Source organism: Pieris rapae, chromosome 14 (assembly GCF_905147795.1).
Source record: "Pieris rapae chromosome 14, ilPieRapa1.1, whole genome shotgun sequence".
NCBI classification, from domain to species: domain Eukaryota; kingdom Metazoa; phylum Arthropoda; class Insecta; order Lepidoptera; family Pieridae; genus Pieris; species Pieris rapae.
In genome coordinates, this window is record NC_059522.1 from 1,622,349 (window position 1) to 1,642,365 (window position 20,017).

The window sequence follows — 20,017 nt, forward strand, 5'->3', positions numbered from 1 at the left end:
CATAAGCCTTTTAAAAAAGCGCTATAATCCTTAGCAATAGATTCTTGTATCTATTTTGTGGTCATTTTATTCTGCGGTTTGTAATTGATCATATTAATTTCACTTAATGTTAAAGAAAGAAAATTGATCAACGTTCGTGATTCGAACCCACGATCTCGAACTATACAGATAACACTAGGTATATGTACTTATTACGTAGTACGTACGTAACATTTGCAATTTTGGCGTGTTTGACAAATTCAAAAAGGCATTAAAGATTTTATAGTAGACTGAAATTGGTACGGCTAATGGCGACGTGTATCTCGCTCGTATATACATATTAAGTTTCTCATGTAAACAAAATACATTATTGTAATGAGAAATAAAGTTCTTTAAACATTATACATAATGTACGTTTACTTAATTAAGTTGAAAAGTGAATTGTGTACATAAAATGTATGGCTAAATAAATATGATACATAAATTAATGACTAATTTAACTTACGATTTAATCATTGATACGTTTTAGTTAAATGCATTCGCAAAGACTATAAAGTTGCGTGGAAAAGATAGTTTAACATTATTATAATGCATTCACAATAATTTATGTTACTTGTTTTTATCTGTAATATAACAAAGTCTTAATAAATATGTAAATATGTAACAAAATTTAATTATACTCTATAGTTTTTTACAACTGAATAAAAACTTAGATATTTAGCGCCTTTTTGTATTAAGATTTTAAAACTAGTATTTTGAACTTTGTGCTATGAATAAATTCATGATTAATATTGTTTTTTCAATTTATAATAAATATTATACTACAGATTAAATAGCAATTTTTTTATAACAACCTTATTTAGCTGAAAAAACTACAAATAGCTCATATTATCAGCTCAACTAAAACAGGACAAACTAAAACTCAATATAATAAATATGTAATGTGCATATATATGTAGACAAAATACTATATCACAAGATCACAGTTGCCAAATATTACACAATAAACTTTCAATTTTATTCGAATCTTTATTTAGATATGACATATTAAGATAATATAATTATGATAATAAACTGCGTATTTATTATCATAAGTAAGCGTTTCGAGTGTAATTGGACATATTTTGTATTATATAAGCACTCAGTAATAATGTATAGGTGGTGTAATGTTTAATTGATATATGTTAATAAAAATAAATTACGTCTATGTTGACGATGAACACCTTCTGACAACTTTATTCTGTCATTCATCATCAATCAGTTTCAATATAATATAATGTTAAAAATATGTTTCCATTATAAGTTCATTTTGATTTAATTTTTTATTTATACAAATGGAAGTTAAGGAAATGTATTTATTTCCCACACACAAACTCTTACACCACCTTCATAATGATTATATTTAAAAATATATAGAAAATTAAAACTTATTTGGTCCTTCAAGAAAAGAGCGTGCCAATTCGTAAAAGGCTGGCAACGCACTCGCGCGCCCTCTGGCATTGAGAGTGCAGTATTTCATTGCTGTATTGCGATAATTATTCGTTGAGCGATAAAATTACCAAATTCATTTTTATTTTATTTTACTTAAGTAAATTAATATAATAATTATAGACCGAAATTACTTAATTGTCTTATGTTAGGCTAGATTGCAATTAAACTTGAATAATGTCCGTAAAAGTTTTCTCATAGACAACGGACAGTCTATATGTCATACATTAAATATTCTATTGTTTATACCTATCATTGTCATTACAATTGAGCTTTATAACTAACATTTTAATCCAAACTGAAATACAATCAAACTAAATATGTACATAATATGATGGCACGATAATTAAAATCTTCGTATGTTTTATTGACAATCTAAACATATAAATACGTAAACCAACATTATTTATACATTAATTATAATTGAAAACGTTAATTGTTCTCGTGATTCTTATTGTCATGATTTGACATTTGACACTTCAATAATTATTAATGAAAAAGTGAATTAATAAGGAAGTGGGAAGTAATTGTCGTGCTGCAAGTATATGCTAGCTTTATGTGCTTTTTAAAATTTTGAAATATTCAAATACCACCAAATCTATATATGCCAGAGACAAATTATTCCTTGTATAATTGAAAAAAAATGTTTAAACATTTTTCTGCGAATAATTTATATATCCTTGAAAAAACTTATTAGGACTCTATTCTATTATCCAAAACAATACTGTTTCACCGCGAAGTTAATCCAGCACTATTTTAGCAATATTTCTTATACTAAAAAAATAATTATACAAAAAGCCTTCTTTCACTATGGCTAAAGAATGCGGTTGTTGCCAGACTAAAAAAAAACATCTTACTTTTTAGTCTATGACAAAAAGTATACTAGACGATGTAACCTTGATGAAAAGGACGTATTCCTTTTGCAAAGTACATGAAACCAGTTCTGTGTTCACACTAATATAACATACATAGATTGCATACGCAGTTAACATCGTGTGGTTCACAAAAAAATAAATAATAACCAGTATTTCTTAGCAAATAACAGCGCAAGCTGGCGGCTTGATGAGTCAAGATGACATGTATATGTAGGAAAATTTAATTTGTATGAATATTTGTTGACACGAACTGACATTTTCACACAAATGTTTTCGGCTTTCTACATACACTACTGTTAACTGTTAAGTCATTTTGACTAAACCCCATGATTCCTAATGCTGAAGTCACGCATTCGATTGAAAAACCTCCATGGAGTCATGCTCTGTGAAGATACACAGCTATAAGATTAAAATCTTTTATGACCACAGATCATGTGTAACAAATAATTAGAGAAACAGAACATTACCTCATATTTTATTTGATAACGGGGCTTGTAACTGTAGGGAGATTCTTTAATTGAACGTCAACGGTATTCGAGTAACCCTTATTTATACATTGCCCTATAATCCCATTGTCCAGGACTGTCTGGAGCTTCAAACACATATAACTGTAGACCGTAACGGCATACAGGGGTCTTAGACAAGCTGCCTTTACAGTAGTGTAAAAAGTATGTAGCAAGTCGAAAACAAAATTTGTATGAAAATGACAGTTCGTGTCGACAAATTTTGTAATGGCATCTTGTCTAAGCCCCCAGGACATGTAAACAAAGCTCAGAGCGTGCCTAACGATTCTGCGAAAAAATGATTAAATATCTGAAAAAGGTACACAAAAATTAAAAAACGGGTCTCGCAAGTAGTTGCGCCCCGTCTCGCCCTTGAATATTGTAAATAATAATAATTTGGATGTACCTGGCGTGACGCGTAACACGAATGAGTAATTCATTTATGTATATTTTTAGTAATAATGTAAGAGATAGAAAAATTCACAATGGCATTATTATATAGTAGAGAGTATTATAATATCAAAAACACTTCTTTTATTAAGATCTATTTGGCAGGACGCGATTAATATATCGATCAATTGCATTCAATAATAACAGATAATTATCTGATTCAAGTCATTTATTAGCGACATCTACAATCTATTGTATTAAATATAAGACATACAAATACACAATATTATAGAACACAAGACTGTTAAAACATTTTCTTAGTTTAATCTATTAACTAATATCATAAAAAAAATAATAGTCATAGATATGTGTAAGCTTTTAATTAATAAAACTCTTATCTAATCTCTAATCTATGTTTTAAGTTTGCTATTTAGTTATAAATAATATGTGACTAAAATCCGTCATACATTTATATCGTGCTAAAATAAGTGTTTTATAAAAAAGTTAAAATAAATTAAATCGTCCTATCGATTGTCCAGAAAACAAGTCAGCGGTTAGACTTTAGTTTGGACCATAAACCCTTTTATATGTCAAGGTTAAAAATGCACTCTGGATTTTAATATAAACTTTAGTTGATTATACCACCTCGTTTCAACCTTCGTGACTATCTTAAAAACCAGATATAAATTGTAGTTAAAAACCCAGTAGCAACAATCATAAAAGCATGCTGGTATATCAATGTCAATGTTTTTATCTACGCTAACAATTAGATTATTAATGCAGCGAATAAAAGAATTTGGCATTGAGCTGTGAGCGGTTGCAGCTGCTTGGGGTCAATATCCGGAACATTGTGGAACGATTTATGCGATAAGGAACAAGCTACACGAACGTTAAGGGCCGATTAGCCCTTTATCTCTTCTGATGCATCATAACTATAGTTGTTATTTAAATCTATATTAAATTCTTTATATCACAGAAATATGTCAATATAAAATAAAATTTGCGGTAAAATTAAAAATGCGGTATGAAAATAAAAAGGCGGTAAATATCACAATAATTAAAATTATGCACTTTTACCGAAATGTCATGAACACAAGACAATTAGATCTGAACAACGCATGGAGGAATCTAAGAAAAATATAAAGGAAGTTTCTACCGTATAAGGGGCCGTACAATATTAGACAGCAAGTTTTTACAACTCGTATTAAATGTTAAATAACCAATTTTTTGTGTGGATTTATTAATAAAGCTTTAATAAATATAAATATAAACATCGCACTCGGTCTTGATCTTCGAGTTTTATCTCGCACCAAGTCTTTCTGGATCTCTTTGCCTGCAATTATATGTCGCGTTTGGACGCCCTCTTATCTGGTTTCTATGAGGATTCCAGTCAATCCTATACAAATAAATCTACGCACAAACGCCGTATTCTTTCTATAGGTTCAACGCATAAATTAGGTTTTTATGCATAAAAAACATTATATACTTTGTACAATCAGTATTTAGGTTACACAAGAATTACTTTTAATAAAATCTGCTATATTTCTATCAATAAACATTAAGCCACAATTTAACACATATTACGTAAGATTACATTATAATTCTTCAGGATATTGTATCCTTGTAACACAGATCCGTGACCAAAGCATGATAAAATTCTACCCTAATTTAAATTCACAATACATCCTTTGACATTCCTTCCTAATGACATTGATGTTGCAATCACTGATTTGTCCGTGAAATAAAAATAGATTCGAATAATTTTAAATGTAAAAATTACGTAGGTGATATAGAATACTCAACCAGTTTTGTCATTGTTAAATCATAAATATGTAATATTGATTTTTACATCCGTCATCAGTACTTATGATGAATAAATTATCTATCGAAATATCTAATCATATTAAAGACCATCTTGAATTATTAATAAGTACCTGGATGGCCGAGCTTTGCTCGGTATTTATATATACATGTATGTACGAATTACATACTAATAAAATGATGAAATATGAACAATATAGATTATATATGCTGGAATAGCTTATTGTAGTTGTGTCATTAAAGCAATTTATTGCGAAAAAAATAGTATTTTTATGCGCCGATAGATGTCAGGAAGATACATTTTAATTGGGACTTCTCAAACACCACCTTTTTGTTATTTTCTATCATTTATTCCTAGCTAGATCGATTTATCGCTCCCGAAACCCCCCGTATACTAAATTTCATGAAAATCGTTGGAGCAGATCCCGATATTCCAATTATATATATATATATACAAGAATTGCTCGTTTAAAGATATAAGATAATTATTACTTTTTTAAATAAATTTTTTCCTTTCGTTTTAAATGGTTGAACCTTTTTGTATATATAATGTAAATATTTTCTTTAGATAGAACTATGTAAATTGGGTATCACGTTTTACATAATTTTTATAAATTGTTTGTACCTTTTTTGTATATATTATATGTATATTCCATTTTTGGCTATATATTAAGTTTAATATTTTTTATTTATAAAATAAATAAATAAATTCTGCCAGGAGTACTGCACAAAAAGGTTAGGTTAAATATCTCAGTCTATAACCACTAAAGTGCTGTTTAAACCAAATAATGAGTTCAAATGTTATATGTACGAGTAGTTATCAAAATACTGTAATTACATGAACTATTAAGTCCCAGATCGCGGATTGACCAATGATTTGAAATACCTACATTTCTTTACAAGATTTATATATATTGTATTCCCTAAATTATTAACCAATAAATAATAAAACCAGTTTAATTCAGAAATGGGTGTTCATTTTTATATTATTAGTCTAAGTTAGTTATTATTATTTCCGTAATCTCGTGTTCTGCAGTCTGTTTTTGGCATTCTCCCCTCTACTCGCAAACTTTATGTCGTCAGCCCATCGCTTTTGTGGTCTTCTCACGTTATTTTTTTTTGTCTTTCTTTTTGTCTGTACACCTTGCAATATGTTCCGTTACAGCTGTAAGGCGTAGATTAGCGCGTTTATGATCTTAGTTTCTTGAGTCACTGTGTGTTTGTATTTTGTGAATCCCTTTGATTACAATAGACGTTTTATTCATTTATTAAAGTTATTCCCGTCATATATAATCTACAGTATGTTACAAGCTATCTATTCTTAAATACTTGACATTTGATATTTCTTAAATTAAAAACAATGATAGTGAACCAAAATGTTACAATATAAAAAATTTATGCTTTCACTTCTACAATTTACTAGTTCTTAATGTTTTGCTGAAAAACGTAAATAATCTTATAAACATAATTAACGATGCATTAATGAATCGCCATTGATTACATTCAAATTGCCATATCATTAGTTGCTATTTTAAAATTCTATCATGATTCGCTTGAGTGAATTGAGAGGAAAAAATAGTAATTGTTTTAAATTACGTACTGCTTGACACCGTCCACCTTTCACTTTTATGCGAAGTTCAGGGCCGTCAAATTGTTCCTTGTAGGGTTTATTTATTCTAAAGTATATGTATATGTCTATTTAAATGACTTAAATATATTATTTAAACATAAGTGAGCAAGTTAAAGAATTGTTTTGGTTTACCTTTTACTAATGAGATTTACTGCAATCAAAAATAATGGTACGTAAATGTATTAATTTTTTGTAGGAATCCTCAAAAATACAATTCGTTTTCAAGCATAGATAATGTGAGGGTAATATGCGTAAAAAATAAATAATTAATGTTGATGTAATCACCAAATAAAGAGCGTCATAGAATCTTATTCTTATTTTCTAAACAAATTTGATCTCTTCAAATTCGAACGAATTTCTCGATCGGGCCAAACAACTTGAATCCTTTATGACCATTCATATCCTCTAAAAAGGCGTTCAAATTTTTTGCTATATTAAAACTTTTTGCTATACCACACACCACAAAAAAGCAATTTATCAATATCCGGAAGTCACAAAACATTCTTTTGTGATTTATTTATCTACTTTATTTGAAATCAATTTCAATAGCTTTTTATGCAAATAAATACATATGTTTAATGTTTTATTTTACTTTAATAATCAATCAAAACTGCTTTAGCTGATCAAAGGAGTTTTTATTAGCTATGTAGTCTGTTCAAGCTTAAAATAAGAATGTTTCGAATCTAACACAGACTAGATTATGGACAGGATCTAGTTAGCTATGGATTTGTGAGTCATAGATCTGAATCATACTTTGAATTCTTAGCTCGAGGGCTTGGAAACAAGGAAACTAAAAGAGAACCGTAGCTTATTATCATTCCTAAGTTCGCAAAAAGTTATAGTTTGGTCCTGAAACGGGACATTTATACGACACGTAGAATTAAAAAAAAACTTCCTTGACAAGGGTAAACATACATCGGGTCTCCTTAAATATGAAGGAAAAAAGTGACGGAGTGTATTTTTCACAGTATGAGTGTCTATGGGCCATGAGGTGAGCTCCTTACGAGATAATTAAAAGTCGATGTATGCAAGCAAAATGATTGATGAAACTAGTGTGAGTAAAATTACGGTAAAACGGTTTTATTTGTTGATAGATCATTCACAATGTTTATCCGGACGTAGCTTGTACATTATATAATAGGTTCTAAGTGTAAAACAAAGCCGGATTGTATGCAACCTTCATATATTTTGTCGATGGTATCACAACGGTCAAGTACGTGTCGACCTCGCAAATTTTGAATGAAGAAAGAAAGAACTATATTTTTGAAATTAAACTATTCATAATACAGATGATAATGAATTTTAATGGGACGTTTTGCTTTAAATTAATAAAAAAAAATATCTTAATAAAAGCAATTAGTAAAAGCCGGGTAAATGTGTACATTTCAATTGTAGTTCTAAAAGGAGGTAATCTAAACTCTAAAAAGTTTAGATTACCATTAGAATATGAGTATACTAATTAATTCTATATTACACCTGTCAAAGTTTGTAAGGAGCTGCAACCATTACACGATGTTCCACATGACAGGTTTAAGTAATTCATAGTTTTGTAGTCCGACCAGTCACCATAAGTAGCAACCGTTCACGAGTATGACGCATGGTCAGCCATCGGCCCCCTCGCCATATTTTAGAGAGGGAGACAACCTGACGCTTGGTCGCCGCCACAAGAATATTTAAGCGAGCATGACGATCCTTGAAATGTGAACTTGGCTACTTAAGAAAATAATAATAAAACTAATTGTACTGAAATAATTAAATACCACATGGATCAAGGTTTACTCCCACTCTACATTAAAACAGTCGTTGATGTTGATGATTGAAGATAGTAATAGGAATTTTCTCGGGCCCTCTTCTCAAGATACGCCGACGTGTCTACACCAACTCACTCATCAACATAGAGCTTTTCCTAAATCAGAATTGCATTCGTTTATATTAAGGGTGATGTAGGTCTGAGCTTATAAATTTCATATCATTTCTAAAAAAAGTTTTTTGACAGTTCTTGCCCCTTCAACGCACTTTATTTTAGAACTGGTTGGTACTACGTAGTTTAAAAATACTTAATATTGACCTTTAATATTAATATGATTTATAATTCACTCCATATTTTATCGGAAGTTATGAAAGGTCATTGCCCTCTGCTTAAATAATAAACCTTTATGAAATACGTGGCACTACCGTTTGTAATATATAATTAAAGATAATGGACTAAGTACGGCCTTATATTAGGCAACCTAAGACACTAATTACTTAAACAAACACGAGTTCATTTATTTAAGGCCGTTCGTTAATTAACCTCGCAATTTGTGTCGTTTTAATTATATTTTTCATCACACGAATTTTTAATAATGCCTTCCGAGTGTTAATGACATAAATTATGATTTAATTCTATGGGAACAAAATATTTTACCGTATTAGGATTGTATTAACTAATGTTAACATTAATATTAGCAAATGTGCTTTTTATATAGAACAGGCTAACTGGCAGGAGTATCATCTGATGTTAAGTAATACCGCCGCCCATGGACACTATCAAAGCCAGAGAGCTCACGTGTGCGTTGCCGGCCTTTTAAGAATTAGTTCGCTCTTTAGGTTTAAATACATTTATTCTCATAATAGGCATTAGTTGGTAGCGTATAAGGCATTTTTTTGTAATAATGTTTATATAAATGTTTAATTATTATGATTACTATGTATAAAAATATTATATGTGTGTGTTGGAAAGGAATATTTAAAAAAATCAAACAAATGTAAGCAAATAATTTGATTTAATAATTCGTTTAACACTCAAACTAGTTCTTATCACCCGCTCTGCGCCCTTGACTTGCGAAATGGTTGTAAATTTAAATTTAGAATCAATTTTTCATTTTTCCTCTTATGGTCAAAAGTGTAGTTTCTTTCCTATATGAATAAAGTTATTTTGAGTTTGCTTTCACTATTAGATTTTACGTCAAAGCTTCTAGAAATTAAAGAAGCGTTTTCCCTGTGACAATTTAAATCTAGTCCCAAATTCTTCAGGGTAAAAATTACGGACGAAGTTCTGAAAGAATTTTCATACTCCCTAAACAAATTGCGTCTCCAACGTAGTTTGATTTAGAAAAAGAATGCGCGAACGCCATTGCGCAAGACCGTTTGACAATTGACAACAAACAATAAAGATTGTTTGATAACATTTACCTATGTGAGTAATAATTACAATGCAAATGGGAGAAGAGGTACTATTTTCCAATTAATTATAATGATAGTATAAACACTGGAATTATTTATAATTGCGTGTTCATTAAGCGTGTTTGTCATAATATTGATAAAATATTTTTTAATTCAATGTTAAAGTTATTGATAAAATAAAATTTGCAATTCAGAGATTCGAAACTTATAATGAGCCAAGTTTACTCCAAAGGACCTTGGTTAAGAAATAAACTAGTTATCATAGCCCCGGCAATACGTCAAACGGTAAAACCCCTTCCGTCACAATTGACATTTCATCAAATTGTTACTCACTGACTGTTGTGAAGGGCATAGAATTCTTCGAATTTGCACAGATAATTAATTCTAAATGATTATTTTCTTACTTATTACTTACGGGAAAACCAAACCTAGAGGAATATTATGATTTAACTGTATTAAATGAGTTTATAGGTGAATCACAAATATGACACACGACACGATATGACAAATGTAAAAATTATTTCAGTACTTAGCGTAAAACGCTAACAACAGAGTACTTAAGACTAGTTATCTATAACACAGATCTATAAGAACATGCAATTATAATACATTTGTATTAATATCGCTATAAGCAGATATCCACATGTGACACTATAGTTCGTGGTCTTAAAAACTAAACATAAAAATATTTCAGCTAAGATTAGCCGAGGTTCAAACCTGCAATGTCGAGTATGCAAGCCGCATTTTCCATTGGAGCAACTATTCTAACATCCTAATTAAACCAGAAGAATAAAAAATCATATTTTTGTATTATAAAATAAAATAATTGAAAACAATACATTATAAATAATACATATTTCATAATGCATGCGTAATGCATAATATATTAAAATCATCTAAAAAAATAAAACCGATTAACAATTAAAAGTCGTAGTTTTGAAGAACATGCTTTGATTTCAGTAGCTCCTATTAGCTTGTACAAGTTATAAACTACTTAACTTTGCGTAAAATATTGAAATGAAAGCAGTGGTTACACGTCAATAAATTGTTTTTGTTGATTAGATGCTGATCGATAACAACTTTTTGTTCTTCGAACGTCGCAACTATTCATATTTTGAAGTAAATTCCAGTTCATAGTAACTTTCTTGACATTTTATTAAACAGCACTAACGAACACTTTGACATCAATCAAGCATCCGTCTTCGAACTTAATTTGATTTTTAATACAAATAATTGAGACATATATATTATCTAGCGTTAAATTATGGTTCATCTCATATACCTATGGTGACTTATATAGACTTATTAATAACGTGTCAAATAGTAATGTTCTGTCATACTTATACAGAGGGACACAAGAATGATAAAGACAAATTTAAGGCTATTTAAAGGTTTTAAATTTACCTATATATCATGGTGAACATTCGCTCGAATACGGTGAAGGAAAACATAGTGAGGAATTACGATTTTTTTTTAAATATCATGGTTTGGTTTTGTAAATTCGTAAAAAACCCTATAGCTGCAATAGATTGGATTGAAATTTAGAAAAAAAATACATAAAAAAATTATAAGGTTTTGACCTTATGGTCAAAACGTCAGGTCGTCAGGACAGAAGCATAATCTTGTTTGTTGAATAAAAACTATTATTACAAGATAGTATGGGTCCATTGAAAATAAGTATAGCTGGTAACAGCAACTTTAAGCTAAGTTGGTCCATTTTTTTAATTAAAATGATTGTGTTTATAATTATTTTAAATGTCATACGCACTTTAATCAAAAAAACGTGTTTTCTTTCTTCAAATTTACAAAAATAATTAAAAATGACTACAAATTAAGCTACCGATTGCTTGTTTAAAAATTAATTAAAATTAATTCTAGAAACCCCATTTCACGTTAATATTTTTATCTTAAAACCACATACGGAAACATATTAATCTTAAACTATTTACCTCGAATTTTATTACTTACATAACACGTTCATATGGAAGGTTAATCAAATAGCGTGCGTAAAACGCACTTGTTTTTTTATGTTTTATTTGAACAGCAAAGAGGCTGTATATTCTTCCCGGCCTTGTTCTTAATATTGACAATTGACGTTATAACCTGTTCGAATTTAGACAATTTGAGAAACCTTGTATTTTATTGTATACTTTAAATTTAATTACATAATTAAAAACATTATAACGCAATTAACATACTATAAAAAGTTGTTGTATAATATGTAATAACTGAGTAGACGTTAACCATACGATGTTTTTCCTTAGATTAATTATGTCATTTAGAGCCTGTTTCACAATGTCCGGATAAGTTCCAAATAAGCTATTTATTACTTATTGGTAGGATAAATAGTATTTTTGCGTTTCACGACTGTCAGATAGCGCAATACGTCATGAAATGCGAAGTATCTTATTTGGAACTTTTATCTTTCGAATAATTTATGTGTTGCATAGCTATTTGGCACTTTATCCATACATTGTGAAACAGGCTTAAATATACAAAAGCTCATTGATCGATATTTTTATTCCATACTTCCACAATCAGAAAACTGTTTTAAAATATCAAAGTGCACAATCAAGTGCTGGTGGCGTTCATGAACATGCGACATGGAAGGCTTGCATGTGTGTTACGAAAAATGTTTATTTCATAAGCTTTAAGACCTAATAGTCGTCCAGCGGAAGAAATCAAATTATAATTTATTATAGCATAATTATAAATAGCCATGATCCTAATTTATATGCACAATATCCTCACGATTTGCACATAACACTCGGGAACTGAATATAATGCATAGTGATTTGCACCGATAATATTATACAATCATGCTTTAAAATTTAAATATGCTTTAAGGACATGGCTTGTTACTAAAATTACTATTGTTATTACTGGTGAAACAATAATTATTCGAGAACTGGACATGTAAAATACAAAAACTCAAAAAAATGTCAAAAGTATATTTTGATTTCTCTTTATTCGACAGTTATTAAATAATAATAATTTCAGACATCAATCGATCCGTATGAGCGTTGTTTATAAATTATGTATTTAGCCATTTATTCCTCTTAGGCAAGGATGTAGGGGTCCCAGAAAAAAAAGACTGTCGTATCGTTACTGGAAGTTACAGTGAGGGACGAAACACAGAAAAACTGTCAATGAAACCAAGGCAAGCCATGACAATTTAAACAGGCAGGCTTCAGAATTAAGTGCTAATCATCGCAGAAGAATGACATGCGTGAAATAACTGTTCGCCGAATGCCAGTGACAAAAAAAAAACACTAAATTAAGTTACTGCCCACGCTGTGATAATATAATTATTAGCTGACAAATAATAGTTTTGAGATTACTTATGATGTCTCGTGCAGACAACAATAGGACGTGGCCTTAGCTTATTATGTTATTACAATTATTTGGGTCAGTGCTGCTACGTGACACGATGATTTTAGAATCGCCTCGACTTCTAATCCTGCACCACACTGCTTAGGGATTTATTGGTAGTAAAGTTTTTGCGAGTACCGCCCATTTAAATAATTAATCACCTTTTAATCATTTCATCAAGCCCATTTAATCACATTATTAATGATCAACGCTGAACGTGAAGCGCTGACTACGGCTGTAAATAATAATAAAACCTCATTTCTTCTTTGAAACATTAATCGATCGAGACTTAAAATTTTGTACTGAATGTTTTTGAAGTTATACTTCTTTTTGCGTGTTAGGGAAAAATGATGAGAGTAAATTTTTAGGATGAGTACGTACACTATCACAAAAAATCGACACTCGCACATCGTCACAAAAAACCGACACCCTGATATTTAAATAAACTTTATTCTACTAGATAATGCGTTATACAACTTTCAATGTATTAAACACCTTTTTTCTACTGTTCGTGTCGTTTTTAAAAACTGTAAATAAGGCCCAAGGTAAAAATTTACAAGTATTGTATCTTATTACGCCAAAGAAGTATAACTTCCAACGCGTGTACATAAGTACACCCACACGTGTTTTTTTTCTAATGTACTCTTATAGAGGTACTCTATCTCTCTCTATCTTGAGCATTTCTCTGGTCACCTTGCTTGTCTATTACGCTCTTAAGACGGAATTTTACCTAATAATAAAAAAACAGTAGGTACATCGCGGATAAAAATATCGTAAGAAATACACTCTTATAAAGTTTAAGCGTTGTTCTTCGAAACCGAAAATGATGTCTTAATTAACCCGTGATTCGAACCTACATAATCTAAGTGTAGACCAATGACACAGCCAGGACTGTATTTATATACAGATTACATATATATTTAATATAACACGTAATTATATTAAGTACATATTAATAACTACACACATACATATTAAAACTACAAGGTTAACAAGTAAACCTGACAAATGATTATCATAATAAGTACCTACGTTGCTATATTCGTGTATTAAAAAATATTCTATACATAGACAACCTGCACGGTAGCTTTAATCTACTATCTGTGAACCTTAACCTTGGGATCGTACGTTCGTACATGTAAAAATTTCTAAGCGCAAACTGTGCAACGTGAACGAAAACATTCAAATGTAGGAATATAAAACACAAGATGAAAGATAAAATATTTTATTGTGACTAACCTAACCGATCGATAGTGACGCGACACAGAACACCATTGCGCCACTGTTTTTTTATACAAAGACAAGTTTGGTCATCTCCTTAGAGTAAAATTAAGGGATGTCATACTTAGCAATTATGGTCTATACGGGTCAAATTCAGAAACAAGACTGTTTTATAGGACAAGAGGAGGACTTTCAATAAAGTTACCTGCTTGCTCCTTTACCTGTTACCTGTTACCATGTGTAACAACACCAGTACGTTCCTAAAAATCCCCTAATCCCCTAAACCGATATTTCCAGACCGCATCAGCTGGTTTCACAGAGGTGTGTTGCGCGGTGTTGTGGAACGTCAGGCGTTGACATGGATTTATTCTGCCTCGACGTCTGATGTCTATGCCTTAGCGCGAACTAGTATAATAATAGCCTTTTTTTTATCGGACATTTCGGCGTATTCTTTATTTTTATTTTTCGTAGATTGATTCTTTCTTCCATTTCTGCTTGTCCCCTTGCCAGGTGGCAAAGGCCTCCTCCAATCTACTCCATTCTGGCCTTTCTAAGGCCACTCTACCTACTACTCTATGGGGTAGAGTGACCTTAGCGCGAACTAGTAATATGTCTAAATTCATTTAATTTTTGACGAACGTACGTGTAAATCTTGCTTAGCCTCATCAAAAGGGGGTATGCCCACAGTTAAGTTCGTAGTTGGCGGCGCTGGTGTTGGTCTCTCATAAGAGATGGAGACAGACACACTGGGAGCGTCGCAGAAAGGATGTCTTCAGAACCAACTAAAACCTTAACCTTCTTGTTAATTGTGATACAGGATATATCAATGAATATAAAATACAGAAGCTAAGACCCATTGCATAACTCTTAAACATATTCGGGGAAATATTTATAAAAAGTGTTTAAGTCCGACATAGAAATGTAAAAATAATTATTATTCACGTTAAATTTTCCTCCTCGCATTCTGAGCCATACATTTGGTTTGCTTAATTAAAATGACACGCTTAATATGGAAATTTTATTGATGTTCGTGACACCGATCTTTTACAAAAATATTTGCAAATACATTACGTGATTTTTATGCACAGCTGCTGCATCTATATCGATTATATATACTCATTATTGATGCAGCAGCAACCAGCTCATAATAAACGGATGTATTTTATTCGAATAAATAAATTAATAAATTAATAAGTAAAACAATTAGCTAAAGTCAATTTTCGGTTTATACATGTCAATTAAAGATTTTATGCTATTAAATATGTATGAATCAACAGTTCCTCTGGATATTTTCGACCTGTTTTTTTCTTGATTTAGTTGAAACATTGTTTTATAAAGACAGTTCAATAAATTATTAAGTTGCAATTATTATTATAATTATTTTTATGCTACTTTTTTGAAAGCGGTTAAACATATACCAAGTACCACGGAATAATTATCTTCTAATATATCGCTAGTACCCACAATACAGGGCGTCCTTAGTGTGGGTACTAGCGATATATTAATCTTGTCACAATCCTTTTGTTATAAATAAAGGTAAAATAAATAAAACATAAATTCATATATTTCATCTTCTATTCTTCATATTACTCCCCTTAAAATTGTGTTTTTATAATCTATTAAAGAATTCAATAGACGAAAATTAATGGTTTTGTATGTTTCAGAAAAATACACAATGTTTCATGGAGGCATTTTGTCAAAGTTGCGTGGTTTCTACAAGTGGTATGTGCTGGGTTTGGTGTCTGTGGGATACATCCTTGGAGAGCTGGGACATTACCTAATAGGTGAGTAAAAGCAATTAAATATAGATCGTGTATTTTTATTTGAAAAATACATATTTTTCCATCTTGGTATTTCCTTGTTTGTATTGGTATTTCCGAAAACCTTACCTTAAAGGATGCCTTATTGAAAAATGTATCAACTCACAATATTTTTGGTAGATATCTAAAACCTGCGTCCTACTTCAAGCACATTACAATGTTCTCAACCAACATACTATTAATAATTTAAACTTGGTTATAGAAAATTAAAAAAATTAAAACAAATTTTAAGACTTTGGTCCTTGTGGCAGTAAAGTAACTTAAATGCTGGCAGTATTTCATCGTTTTATTGCAATACTTTTTCGTTGAGCGAAGAAACCCCACCAGCTCTCTCTCTATCTATCTTAATTAGCTTAAGAATCTCATTATAAAGGGAATAAAATCGAAGTTAAAGGAAAGACCTATATTTAAACCGTTTATTATATTCCGCCATCTGAACAAGTAGTTTTTATATGCGTTTTTAGCACCGTAATTTACTATATACTATTCATAATAGGCACGGATCTCACGCCATTATGGTTTAACTGTCAAACGCTTTGTTTACATAACACTTTTAACCCAAAGGTTCAAGTAAGGAATCACATGCAAAAACATTGTATGCCCCATTTAGTGTTCACCATAATTTTCATTTGCGGTAATCGAACCTGGATAAGGCTCTCATTAAGCAGTACGGACACACGCACACATGCACAGAGCCTCCGATTCAATTACGTATCAAATTAACCTTCATATAAAGCGACCTTCAAGTTGCATTCCTTGACATTGACCGCCGTATAATTTAAAGCCTCAGACAATTTTAAGTGAAAGGTAATATCAGTAAAAAATTCAGTATCAGTATTTTCCTTTGATTATATTGTATGACGAGTGTTGTAAACGGTATACTGTATGTATGTGTGTGTGTTTTAATAATGAGCTAGGGTATGTATAAACCAGTACCAGTTTAGCAAGCGATAGTTTGTTTTCCTACCTCTTAAATAAAAACAGCGCTTCAACCTTTTATTTATTAGGCTTTAGATTCGTTTTGTTAGATAAGTATGTAGATGTGCCTGACATACGCCGTCTCCTTTTTGTGTCTGGCTTGCCGGTTTCCTCACGATGTTTTCTTTACTGTACAAGCGAGTGTATATTAAAAGTTCATTGGTGCACGCAAGCCTATTGCCTCATGAATCAGCTAATCTTAAATCTCTATTGATAATATGAAATGTATACAATTTCCGTAATTTTAAATGTTTGGAAAATCCTAGACGAATGAACTGAATGCCCCGACAACTTTCTAGATATCTAGAATTTTCTACACATTAGAACCGCATTCTGGATCACGTGCGCATGAGACTGTGATCCTAATCAAACAACTGTGTCAAGGTTCGCTGTGTCGAAATGATACGAGAACGGTAATTTTATTCATTGCATAATAATTTTCGCAGATTTTTAGAAAATAGATTATTAAGAATATAGGCTATGTGACTAATATGTATGAAAATTCTTTTAATCTACCGTCTACATAATAAAAAAAATTACGGGAATTTTAAGTCAGCTGATTCGTTGCAGTATAGATAAATAACCTAGATACCGATTGCAGCGCCATCTGCCGGGCTGATTTGTGAATCTAAACAATTCAGGGCTCCATCTAAATGCATACAAAATTTAATCAAATCCATCCAGCCGTTTAAGAGGTGTTTAGTGACGTACACACGTAAAGTAGCATTATATTTGTATGATGATTTGAATTATATATGTAGATTGCAATGCTATAGTTTAAATGTATTATTAAATACTCAAGTTTCAAGTTTAGTAAGGTTCGATTAACGGAGAATTTTAACAAACATGAATATAAAATCATAGTAAAAACTATGTAGAACATAGCATTATTTTTTTCTTTATTTTACATTACATATTTTTTATAATATGGTAGAAAACCGCTGTGATTTGTAAAATGAAACCATACTAGTCTTGTTAATAGGTAAAAGTAGAGTTTTTTAATTTAATATTTTGTATAGCGTATAATTAATATTATTTATTGTGACATAATAAGAATCTGGCTGAGAGCAGTTTCTTCGAGATAACCCAGACAGCTAAACTTAAGCAATAAATTCAGCAAACTAATGTAAGGGTGAGTAAATTTTGCTAACATTTACTTACATTGTTTGCTTTACATTGGCTGTTAATGGTACACTGCCATGGGGACCAAGGATATTGTAAATACTGTATACAGCATATAGAAACCTTTACTTTATTTTGCGATTGACTTGTAAAGAATATATATGTTACAGCCAAAGTAATTAATCTGGATATTATGTATGTTATCTAGCCATTATTTATAATGTCTACTCAATTTAGATAAAGTGATAATTGACACGGAATTAATCACATTAACTAGCAATTTTATATAATATCTTCAAAGACTTGGATAATGTAATAAAACAAGTAGGTATTGTTAAGGTTTATATTAAGAATTAAAATGACATTGCCATAGATAATAATTCTACATTAATTAACATTGTTATAATGTAATTAAACTTTATAAAGTAAACTTAAAGCTTACTAGCCGTTAAAAACAACAAAAAAGAACAGATTAATACAAGTATTTGGTATCTATCGTTGAAGACTACAATAATAAAAATTTTAAAATGAACTGACATTCATTAACTGAGTCATAAGTATTATATTTTATTGTTACAAGTTAGGCTCAAGTGACATTTTGAGTTACACAAGAGGTTTGACTTTTAATATTAAGAATTAAAATAACATTGCCATAGATAATAATTCTACATTAAATAAAATTGTTTTAAAGTTATTTAACTTTACAAATTAATCACAGCGTCGGTTATATTGTGTTCGGTTTGCCTCTCCTCATTCAACTGGTTTTCGTCTTCATTCAATATAGATTCTAGCTCTTCTTCTGTTGACAGTTCAACTAGCGCGTCTCTAGGAAGACTATTTAATCCAACTTTAGCTTTACAGCCAAACATTGCTTCGTAAGGGCTACGATTTATTCCTGCGTGATACGCTTTATTACTTTGGCTAACTTTGACCCGCTATTATGAATAATATCCGGATGAAGTGATTAATTTATCATATTGTCTAGTCAATTTTGTTATTATATATAATAACCAGTCATTATGTATAATATCTATTTAATCACTGTGACTGTAACATATATATTAAATTGGCTAAATGGTGTGATTCCAGGAACAACATCGAAAGTGACAGCTGACGATCTACACTATGGTGATAAGTCGTGTATGCTGAACGCAACCCATCTGCATCTCAGCCAGCTCCCAGTTATATGTGAAAAGGTCAACTCCAGCGAAATGTGAGTCAATATACATTATATATACTTCCTGGTTGTTAATACTGCCGATAACGACAGAATATTTTTGTCGTTTTCCGGTGCAAAATGTCGATAATTTTTTTTTAACAAAAGCCAAGCCAACGTTCGGCAAACGGATACATTAATAATTAAAAAAAACAAAATACAAGATTTAATGTGACAACCACTTAAACTAACACGAAGAGGGAAACAAAATACATTGATTTATAAATAATTAAAATATAAAGTGAAATTGATTTCAAGGTGAAAGGGGAGCAACTATGGATATTTAGACTTAGCTCGTTTATATTATGCTCCATCTTGATATCAGTGACTTTTGGCCATGAGCTCTTATGAAAGCAACGGCGGATCCAAAGGGGGGGGGGGTCATGGGGGTCATGGGGGTCATGGGGGTCGAGAGCCGGTTCCAGGACTTAGGTGGA

The 20,017-nt window shown here is 30.8% G+C and overlaps 1 protein-coding gene across 1 annotated transcript in view; it reads left to right on the forward strand.

Moving 5' to 3' along the window:
* The window catches only part of LOC111002394 (probable 4-methylmuconolactone transporter), a 29,262-nt gene that overhangs the window by 916 nt on the left and 8,329 nt on the right, over positions 1 to 20,017 (forward strand). Inside the window, exons 2-3 of the mRNA XM_045630971.1 lie at positions 16,109 to 16,228; positions 19,454 to 19,577. Coding sequence (XP_045486927.1) covers positions 16,120 to 16,228; positions 19,454 to 19,577 — 233 coding nt within the window. The 5' untranslated portion in view covers positions 16,109 to 16,119. The remainder of the gene's footprint in view (positions 1 to 16,108; positions 16,229 to 19,453; positions 19,578 to 20,017) is intronic.